This window comes from Salmo trutta, chromosome 11, assembly GCF_901001165.1.
Source record: "Salmo trutta chromosome 11, fSalTru1.1, whole genome shotgun sequence".
Taxonomy (NCBI): Eukaryota; Metazoa; Chordata; class Actinopteri; order Salmoniformes; family Salmonidae; genus Salmo; species Salmo trutta.
In genome coordinates this window covers 21,015,405-21,026,977 of record NC_042967.1, presented here as the reverse complement: position 1 = coordinate 21,026,977, position 11,573 = coordinate 21,015,405, and the positions used below count along the sequence as shown (strand labels likewise).

The following is an 11,573-nucleotide window of genomic DNA, read 5'->3' as shown; positions in this document are numbered from 1 at the left end:
GTGCTTGGAACAACTCCTTGTAGTCACAGCACCATCTACAGGCCAAACAGTGAAACAGCAACACCCTCTGTGACTAGTTTACATGCCTGTGGTATCATCCACAGCAACACCCATAGCCAGACCAGTAGCAGCAGTATAGTATCCAAACCCATAGTAACACTAGTAAATCCCTTAGCAAAACCTCTAGTGACAAGTCTCACCTGTAGCAGCACCAGTCACCTCCATGGCCAGACCAGCAATGACATCACAACTATGGCAGCACCAGTAACTCCCAGGTGAAGACCAAACAGAAGCAAACTGTTTTTTTTGTTAAATAAATTATATATAGAATAGGGACATGGAGGGACCGTTTTAGTTGCAAAATGTTTTGCTACAGCGTTTAACTAATGAATTCACCCATAGCTACTCCTCCATGCTAACAGTTGGCTGAAGTAAACCCTGATGAGTGTCAATGAAAAGACCCATTGAAACATCTCTCTAAAACAAAGTTTACTTACAAATAGCCAAAAGCCATTGACAGTAAGAATGTACACAGTGATAAATGCTATTTGTATGACCACACAAACTGATCAGATATACTTCAAGTTCCTTTCATAAAGAACAGTCATTCTAACATGCAAACACAACCTTCTACAGGATGAAGAACTGATTATGTGAACACGTTTAGGATTACAAATGTTAGTTTACTATTCTAACATTTAAGACTTGGAACATTTGATTAAACAGTTAAGACTATAAAAGTTCCATGTTCAATTTCTTGTTAGGTCTACAGCTTTGACATAATCCACTGTGTATGTTAAGTCTGATTTCCTCCACAGAACCAATAAATCTTCATTTGTTTGTTTCAGCTGCAATATATATTTTATATAGTGTTATTCTCAGAGAAGTAAATGAATCCTACGGACACTATGAAAATTCAACCTTGTTGGTTAACCAATTACGTATCTATAAAATTCTGAAATGTAAAAAATATAAGTCTAGAGTTTTCCTAAAACTGAAATGAATAGTTTCAGAAGTAGGAGTCCCATCAGACTTCGGACAGTAAACTAGCTTAAACAGTACATGTGTACAGTAGTTATGCAAACAGTTCAAAGAATGATAAGGCACTAACCGAAAAGGGACTTCTCTCTGAATTTAGTTTCGATCTACATACTGAAAACACACAACAGTAACATGTTTAACAGTCCAACATTTTAACCAAGAAAGGAAAGTCTTTCGAGTTTCAGAGATTGAGTGATAGTCCATCTCATCAACTTGGAGAGAAAGAGAAGCCCCATAGTTAAATGTATTGAGTGACAGTCAGCAAGTTGTGTTGATCCTTTCAGACCGTTGTGTAACCCTGTGTGGTCGTGGTCAGACCGTTATGGTGCAGAAACAGCATCTGGTCAAGGCCCTCTGGAGGAATGTTGGTTCTCTTCCTCTGTATCACCCCTCCTCCATCCTGCAGGAACATCTGGACGGCACTGCCTGCGACAGCCGGGGCAGCCAGGTAGGCGCGTGCCACTTTGGCCAGCAGGGGGAGCTGTCCTGATCTAGCCTTCCACCACTGTAAAGGCTCCACGCCCAGGGTGGCCCCCTTCTCTGCTCTGAAGACAGACAGCTCAATGTCCACTGTCTCTTCCACTGAGGGCTGCTTGTTCTGGGACTGGGAGCCGAATAGGTCCCCTAGAAGGAACTCCATGCCGGTCTGCTGGGAGACGGGCTCCAGTTTCAGCTCCATGTTATCAGTCTCACTGTCGTCGTTCACAGAGCTACCGGTGACTTCCTCGTCTGAATCACTCTCTGTTCTCTCTTTGAAACTGACCGGGGTGATCTCCTTCAGCCTTTTGCTTCTTCTCAGGACGTCTCCCTCCATATCTCCTGATGAGGTGGTTGAGGAGGATCCCCTCTTCTTCCTCTTCTTGCCCCCTGGAGATGCTGCATCGGCCCTCCTCCGGTCCTCCACTACGATCCGGACCGCTTCTTTCTTCAGCCAGGCGAAGGTGGTCGCCTGCTCCCTGACGTCCATGAAGCCCAGGCCGTGAAACTGGGGGTCGAGGGCGCACGCTACACACAACACCTGGTTGATCTGGGGGTCGTTGTACCGGCAGGAAAGGCCCCACCTTATCTTCTTTTTGAGTTCCTTCAAGATGGTGGAGTCGTTGCGATGGCGGGGGTGGGGGGCGAAATGTCGGTCGAGCAGGCCGGTGAGGATGGGCTTGACCAGCGAGAGCCTGGGGAACGGTTCCTTGGCCAGGGTACGGCACGCCACGTCTAGGGGTTTCAGCATGGAGGAGAGATCCTCCAACACCTTCCAGTCAGATCGCTTGGGAGGGACGGGTAGCGATGAGTTGGAGCCGTCGGTGGAGTCAGAGTTAGCACAGGCAGCGGAAGTGGAGTTTGTGCCATGTTTGTCAGCGGTTTTCAAAGCGGCAGTCGCTCCTGAATCCAAGTCAGTGGGACTTCCTGTGTCTTGTCCAGTTTGGATCTCACTGTCTATTTGTTTTAGTGTCTCAGAGATCATGTTTTGATAGCGGAGGAGCGTCTTAACCACACTGTAAAGCCCATTCCAGCATGGTTTCCCATAGGCCCAAGCCTTCAGCTCAGCCGTCTCCTGCTTCTGTAGGACTAAGATCAGTTTCCTGGCTGGGTGAAGAGTTACCATGTCTTTATCATGGAGGGAGAAGAGGCTGTAGAGAAGGTGTTGGAATACACTGAGGGTCTTTGAGATGATGGAATGACCCATGACTTCCTCTATGCAGCTCTGAACGGCTGTGAAGAAACAAGGTATGGGTGGAGAGTGGGACTCCTCACTGGTGGAGTTGGCTCGTTCGATCGCTCGTTCCAGACCTGAGAGATCATCAGAGGATATGGAGTCCTCCATCTCCAGGAATGTGGTGGAGTTCGGGTGGTGGGGACGGGCACCTCCGCCAACCCCTTCTCCAGTTCTCTCTCTCTTCTTCGGATCTACCTTCGTCTTTTCCATGTCGTCGCCCCCAAGCAGGATGAAACTGGGCTGAGAGATGTCCCACTCCTGAGCCATGGACCTCACTGTAGCCTCGACAATGCTCAGATCCATATCCCCAGTTCCTGTCTCACCCAGACGCTGTGTCGCCAAAGCCAGGTTATGGGAAGTGAAGTCAGCGTTGATGAAATGGGCCCAAAGGGTGGCGTATCTCTCCTGGTCTCCCTGCCAGTCATGACACCACACGTCAGCACTAACAGCTACGTGGTGAGATACTTGGTTCTGGGTCTGTGAGCAGAAACGGGCAGCTTTTCTTGTTGAGGAGCTGGGTTTGAATTGAACTGGAATATTTGGCTTGGAAGTGTCATCCTCGTTAAACCCAGTGCTGTTGGTCAGCAGCTTGGCCCAGTTCTTTCTTCCCTTGGTGTGGACGTCCCTCAGCACCTCCTCCAGTAGAGAAGCTGAAGGAATCTCCTTGCAGGATGGCAGCAGGGTCTGGATCAGCTGCTTGAAGCCCTCCCCCTCCACTGTATCTGGGGGCAACAAGTCTTTGATGAGGAAGTTAGTGATGGCTGTGGTGGTTTGATTGGTCAGGAAGTTAGAGAGCGTTCTCTGTCCCGGTGTAGCGGTCAAACCCGCTGTTACAGTATCGGTCACTGCTGAACTGCCGTTCCCACTCCAAGTCCAGTCCTCATTACTGTAGTTGGTGGTTCTGTGGGTTGAGGGGCTGCTAGAACGAGGTGCTCTGCCACCCGTAGTGTGGTAAGGCCTGAAGCGTGAGGACGAAACCCAGGGCTTGTTGCCATCCTTGATGACGTCCCGGCGCTTCATATGGTGCATCTGGACCAGGTGGTTCTCCAGGTGGGTGACAGTAGCACTGTAGTCCACGTGTTGACCACACAGCTTGCACATGACTTTGTCCTTGTCCAGCGGCTGGCCGTTGGGGTCCGGCTCAAACCCAAAGAACTCCCATACGGGGCTGTTGGGCTGAGAGGGGCTCAACAGTATCTCAGCACCCTTTACAAAGTCGTACTTCACGGTTGTTGCCAGTCCCGTCTGATTGGTGTTTTGAGGTGGGTTGAGGACAGGGGTGGGGTCAGTGGTATCAGTCTGTAACCCGCTACTGACATCACTGATGACTGGCAGGGGGCTCCCTGATTGGCTGTTGTCTGACCAGCTGTAAGAGCCATTGGTGTCTGGGAGACTGCTAGTTCCGCCCACTGGCACGACCTGGATGTCACGGAAGATTCGCAGTAGGATTTCCTTGTCTCCGAATTCACACTTGATGTTCTCACCTGTGAGAGTGACAGTAAGAGAGAGAATATTGTGTTTAATAACAGTGTTTGTGTGAGTCAAAATATAGGTAATGCTTTATTTTGCAGCTCCCTGATCAGCTACCTTTTACTACAAGATAACAACGTAATTCCATAATTATTACCCAAAAACGTACTTCTCCGTCATATGGGATGAATACTAGGAAGCTCCAATTGTTATCAAGTAATAAATAATATTCTACCAGTTCATAGCACCTAATAATTCATTCTGTTGCGCTAGAACTCCCAATCACAAAACGTACCTATCCCTAGACCCAGCATGGCAGCGTACTCCTGGCCAATCCAGACCTTGAGTTCTGTCCCCTCAGGGATGGGCTGGGAGACCCTGTAGAAGATCTGACCGCGGTACTGGAACACCGTCAGGTTGTGTTCTTCCTCGCAGGCAGCACACGCTACATACCTGAACAGGGATGAGAGGCATGACAATACAGTGAAATTAACATGGCATGGCCAATGGAGCAGTTCCCCAGACACAGATTAAGTCTAATCCTGGACTAAAAATGATTCTCAATAGAGAATCTCCATTGACCTTGCTTTTTAGTCCAGGACTAGGCTTAATCTGTGTCCTGGAAACAAGCCCTAAATGTATATCTTGACTAAAGATTAGATAAATATGAAGTAGGGATGTCTGTTTGGACATGAGAAACATAAATTACTAAATTACTAAATAAATGACATTGTTATATTCATTGGGTTAACTAATAAGTTCACTAAAGGAATACATGTTGGAATTGAAAAAGGTTAAACAGATCGCTAACAACCTGAAAGACTAAATGCAGACATTGTTTCAAACATAACTTCTCACCTCATCCAGTTTGATTTGTTTTCATCCGAGGCATCTACGAAGTAGTAGGAATCATTTTCTTTGATCTGGGAACAAGAGAAGAGAATCAACTATTAGCTGATTTGTAGACCAAACTGACCACATTTACATCTAGTTTACAGTGTTTATCTATCAAGACCATACTGAACAAAATGTAAACGCAACATGTGTTGGTCCCATGTTTCATGAGCTGAAATAAAAGATCCCAGAAATGTTCAATACTCACAAAAAGGTTATTTCAAAAAAATGTGTTTACATCCCTGTTAGCAAGCATTTCTCCTTTTTCAACATAATCCATCCAGCTGACAGGTCTGGCATATCAATAAGCTAATTAAACAGCATGATCACTACACAGGTGCAGCTTGTGCTGGGGACAATTGTTATCAGATGTCTCAAGGTGATGGAGCGTGCAATTGGCATGCTGACTGCTGGAATGTCCAGCAGAGCTGTTGCCAGATAATTGAATGTTAATTTCTCTACCATAAGCCGCCTCCAACGTCATTTGGTTGCTGGATCGAATCCCCAAGCTGACAAGGTAAAAATCTGTCGTTCTGCCCCTGAACAAGGCAGTTAACCCACTGTTCCCTGGTAGGCCGTCATTGTAAATAAGAATTTGTTCGTGACTGACTTGCCTAGTTAAATAATTGTAAAAAAAAAATACTATTCTGTTACACAGCTTCCATATTCTGTTACACAGCTTACAACGCTTTCAGAAAGTATTCACACCCGTTGTCATTTTCTAAAATGGATTAAATGGAGATGTTTTGTCACTGGCCTACACACAATACCCCATAATGTCAAAGTGGAATTATGTTTAGACATTTTTACAAATTAATATCAAATTAGAGCTGAACTGTCTTGAGTCAATAAATATTCAACCTTATGGCAAGCCTACAATTCAGGAGTAAAAATGTGCTTAATAAGTCACATAATAAGCTGAATGGACTCACTGTGTGCAATAAGTGTTCAACATGATTTTTAAATGACAACCTCATCTCTGTACCCCACACATAAATATATGTAAGGTCCCTCATTCGAGCAGTGAATTTCAACCACCGATTCAACCACAAAGACCAGGAAGATTTTCCAATGCCTCGCGACGGGCAACTATTGGTAAATAGGTTAAAATAAAAACAGCAGCCCTTGATATATCCCTTTGAGCATGGTGAAGTTATTAATTACACTTCGGATGGTGTATCAATACACCCAGTCACTACAAAGATATAGGCGTCCTTCTTAACTCAGTTACTGGAGAGGAAGGAAACCGCTCAGGGATTTCCCCATGAGGCAAATGGTAACTTTAAAAACAAATACAGTTTAATGGCTGTGATAGGAGAACACTGAGGATAGGAGAAAACTGAAGATGGATCAACAACATTGTAGTTACTCCACAATACTAACCTAATTGACAGAGTAAAAAGAATGACGCATGTACAGAATAAAAATATTCCAAAACATGCATCCTGTTTGCAACAAGGCACTAAAGTAATACTTCATAAAATGTGGCAAAGTAATTAACTTTTAGTCCTGAACACATGTTATGTTGGGGCAAATTCAATACAACACATTACTGAGTACCATTCTCCATATTTTATAGCAGGGAATTCATCCTGAGGGGCTGCAGTGGCTTGTGGGTCTGTGTACCCATGTTCATACACCCCCCGCACACGTGAGCAAAACATTTTAACGTCCCCCAAACTGCAAAATCTATGGCATGGCCTGAAAATAGTTGTCTAGCAATGATCAACAAACAATTTCACAGAGCTTGAAGAATTTTGAAAAAAATTATGGGCAAATGTTGCACAATTCATGTGTGGAAAGATTTTAGAGACTTACCCAGAAAGACTCTGCTGTAATCACTGCCAAATTTTCTTCTACTCAGGGGTGTGAATATTTCTGTATTTCATTTTCAATACATTGATAAAATGTCTAAAAACATGTTTTCACTTTGTCATTATGGGGTATTATTTGATTTCAAGCTATAACAACAAAATGTCGACTAAATCTAGGGGTATGAATACTTTCTGAAGGCCCTGAACATATTCTGTTACACAGCTTCCATATTGTAATGAAACCTGCAGGGAGTGTGGCTCGAACCCTCAACCTTCTGGCCAGAAGCCCAGCGTGCCATCGACTGTGCCACAAAAGCATGCTGAAGCGGCAGAGTAGATATCCGCGCTTATAAACCAGGTTCGCTTCAATATTCAGTTACACCGCTTACCTATTCTACACAGTGATTTAGTCAGGATGGTGGATCAGGCTAATATCCATCTGTCCATACTGACAGCCCAGGCTAATATCCATCTGTCCATACTCACAGCCCAGGCTAATATCCATCTGTCCATACTGACAGCCCAGGCTAATATCCATCTGTCCATACTCACAGCCCAGGCTAATATCCATCTGTCCATACTCACAGCCCAGGCTAATATCCATCTGTCCATACTGACAGCCCAGGCTAATATCCATCTGTCCATACTGACAGCCCAGGCTAATATCCATCTGTCCATACTGACAGCCCAGGCTAATATCCATCTGTCCATACTCACAGCCCAGGCTAATATCCATCTGCCCATACTGACAGCCCAGGCTAATATCCATCTGCCCATACTGACAGCCCAGGCTAATATCCATCTGCTCATACTGACAGCCCAGGCTAATATCCATCTGCCCATACTGACAGCCCAGGCTAATATCCATCTGCCCATACTGACAGCCCAGGCTAATATCCATCTGCCCATACTGACAGCCCAGGCTAATATCCATCTGTCCATACTGACAGCCCAGGCTAATATCCATCTGTCCATACTGACAGCCCAGGCTAATATCCATCTGTCCATACTCACAGCCCAGGCTAATATCCATCTGTCCATACTCACAGCCCAGGCTAATATCCATCGGTCCATACTGACAGCCCAGGCTAATATCCATCTGTCTCTGTCCATACTGACAGCCCAGGCTAATATCCATCTGTCCATACTGACAGCCCAGGCTAATATCCATCTGTCCATACTGACAGCCCAGGCTAATATCTATCTGTCCATACTGACAGCCCAGGCTAATATCCATCTGTCCATACTGACAGCCCAGGCTAATATCCATCTGTCCATACTCACAGCCCAGGCTAATATTCATCTGTCCATACTGACAGCCCAGGCTAATATCTATCTGTCCATACTGACAGCCCAGGCTAATATCCATCTGTCCATACTGACAGCCCAGGCTAATATCCATCTGTCCATACTGACAGCCCAGGCTAATATCCATCTGTCCATACTGACAGCCCAGGCTAATATCCATCTGTCCATACTCACAGCCCAGGCTAATATCCATCTGTCCATACTCACAGCCCAGGCTAATATCCATCTGTCCATACTGACAGCCCAGGCTAATATCCATCTGTCCATACTCACAGCCCAGGCTAATATCCATCTGTCCATACTGACAGCCCAGGCTAATATCCATCTGTCCATACTGACAGCCCAGGCTAATATCCATCTGTCCATACTGACAGCCCAGGCTAATATCCATCTGCCCATACTCACAGCCCAGGCTAATATCCATCTGTCCATACTCACAGCCCAGGCTAATATCCATCTGTCCATACTCACAGCCCAGGCTAATATCCATCTGTCCATACTGACAGCCCAGGCTAACATCCATCTGTCCATACTCACAGCCCAGGCTAATATCCATCTGTCCATACTCACAGCCCAGGCGTATTTGAGGCAACTCAGAGGGCCGCGGGTCAACTCTCCCACGAAGGGTCCAAACGTCCACCCCTGATGCAGTGACAGGGTCTTGGCAAACACCCCCGCCTCTTCCTCCTCCGCTGACCCCCCAGGCACAGGCCCACTGCCCCATCTCCGCAGGCTGAGGCACGGGGGGATGGAACCCACCGCACGGGGGTCACCGCCCTCCAACCATGGCTCACCGCAGACCACCGTGTCTGGGATGAAGTGAAGCAGTCTGTCATTACCGTGGCCAACGCCGAAGTTACCATGGCCACTGCCGAAGTTGCCTTGGGAACCGTTGTCGTTGTTGTAGTGTTGACTCTGTTCTGAACCTGGGTAGAGGTGGAGAGGGAATTAGGAGAATCTGCCTGGACTGTGGATGGAGGAAAATGCACACCGGAATTAGGCTGGCAGCAGGACACCTCTGTTCTCCTCCCCCAAATCTCAAGTATACATTTAAAATAAATAGAATATGAGCAAGCAGACTGCAGTCTCTTTCCCTCTTACAAACACACACACTATGGGGGGAAAAATATTTACGTTACATAGCGATATTATTTGACGATATCGCAATATTTTTTTGTGCTAGTCAGTTGTACCTGCACCAAAACTCCAGTATTTTTTCTTCATAGCTTGTTCTCCATGTTTAAAAAAATGATGAGCAAAAACAACATTTGGCTTATTTATTTCAGGACTTTCCATGACTGATCAAAACTCCTGTTCGTGGCTCTCTCTTGCCCCTTTGCAGCAGACAATGAGCAATATGTTTGGACATTGAATCACCATATCAAATCGCAATACATATGGAATCGCAATACATATCTTATTGGCACCTATGTATCGTGATAATATCATATGGTGAGGTCCCTGTCAATTCCCAACACACACACACACGGCGCAAATAACTTGCTTGTTACACACCTGATGTCTTTGATTGACGCATGGAGGATCCATCACCATACACGAGTTGATAAAACACATCAGCGTGGTGAACCCTTAAATGTGATCTCAGGTTGGTCGGGCTCCCAGTTTTGCACGGAACTATCCTTCGGCACAACCGACAAATGGCCTCGTCCTTATTTTCAGGCTCCCCTTTATCATTTGGTTTTACACCAAAATGAACCCAGACTGTGGATGTTGCTCTTTTCTTTGAGACAAGATCCATCGTTCAATGACTAAAATGTGCTAGTTAGCACAGTGAAATAGATCTACCTGGATACCTCGATATAGGCCTGTCGATGATGAAATCATAAACGGTTATCGATTTACACACAATAGTTACCAATTTAGAATGTTTACAGAATATACCGCGTCTGTATATTTTACTTAATTGCCAACAAATTCAGCAACATATCCGACGAACAACAAGTGAATGTGTACGATATCAGTGACCCTTAATGGCGATATCCGATACTTCTTTCGCATCGAGGATAGAGTTTGACTGACATCGCTGGATGACCAATCATATTCAGGCGTTTTGGTGTGTTAGCAAATCATCTTCAAGTATTGAGTTGTATATAATGCACATCATGCATGACAGCGAGTGAAAGAGAGAGAAAAAAATCGACAATAATATGTCCCCAAAAAAAGCATAGGCTACAATTCTAAAAACGTTTGAATGTAGACTCACCTGATGGCTCAAAATAGTACCCATGCCCAGACGTTGCCGATATAAACTCAGAAAATATATCAGGGTGTCGTAGTCGCAGGTGATGTCTTAGATTGCTCGTGTTTCCTCCTTTGACAAAAACAATCCTCCGGCATAACCGGCAAACCGCCTCATCAATATTCTGAGGCTCTCCTTTCTCGTTTGGCTTAAAACCAAAATGCACCCAAATTGCGGATTTGACTTTGGGTTTAGAGACAAGATCCATTCTCACGAGCGACCATTATAATCTACGCGTAGCAGTAGCCTACACTCCGTTGAGGGCTGGTCCTTCAATCTGGGTGCGCTCGTTCTACTGACCGCCCAGTAACCTACCCCGGCGTGGAATACGTGCACTCGATATACCGGGCTCAATTTTGCAACGGTCACCAAATGTACAGTTATTTAAAAAAACTGAGAAAAATGTTTATACATGTATGTAAATATCGAGTACTATGGATGGGCTGCATGGGAATGTAGGAAGACAGCTCTACAGAGATTGTCGTGGTATACCACTGGCCTATGCGAAATGCACAGCATGGAAGTGAGTGAAATTGAGAGAGAGAAATTGACACTGGATAATTTAGTCATGGGGAAAAACACATCGAAGCCTACAATTCTAAAACGTTAGGAATTCAAACTTTGAATGTAGATTTCAATGCCAGTGCAAATGACTTACAGCAGAGCAGACTCACATGATGGATCAGAGTAGTAGTATCCATTGCCAATATAAACTCAGAAAAACAGTAGGATGTTTTAGATTACTCGTGTTTCCACGTTTGACACAAACAATCCGACATAACCTGCAAACGGCCTCATCAAGAGTATGAGGCTCTCCTTTGCCGTTTGGCTTAAAACCAAAATGCACCCAAACTGCGGCTTTGACTTCTGGTTTAGAGACAACACCCATTTTCACGGCTGACCATAGCCTATAATAATAATAACCAAGGAGTCCGCACGCTTCCCAGCCGAAACCGTTCGGAAGAGTTCGTGCTTATATTATGGCGACATTTTCTGACGTTTTGGACGTCGGCGATGGTTTTTCGGATGTTCGGGCACACAAAACATTTTCTGGTGGCAAGGTGAAGTTCAG

The 11,573-nt window shown here is 45.4% G+C and overlaps 1 protein-coding gene across 2 annotated transcripts; it reads right to left on the bottom strand.

Moving 5' to 3' along the window:
• Positions 1–474: 474 nt before the first annotated feature.
• LOC115202445 (uncharacterized) lies at positions 475–10,793 on the bottom strand. Of its 2 annotated transcripts, none has more exons than XM_029766590.1 (5): positions 10,466–10,793; positions 8,812–9,167; positions 5,084–5,148; positions 4,521–4,678; positions 475–4,239 (listed from the first exon to the last, which is right to left on the bottom strand). In XM_029766590.1, the coding sequence occupies exons 1-5, from the start codon at positions 10,707–10,709 to the stop codon at positions 1,322–1,324; spliced, it is 3,741 nt and encodes a 1,246-aa protein (XP_029622450.1). In that variant the 5' UTR covers positions 10,710–10,793; the 3' UTR covers positions 475–1,321. The 2 variants fall into 2 exon arrangements, with proteins under 2 accessions (XP_029622450.1, XP_029622451.1); XM_029766591.1 differs by lacking the exon at positions 10,466–10,793 and adding an exon at positions 9,757–10,036.
• Between the last annotated feature and the right edge of the window lie 780 nt (positions 10,794–11,573).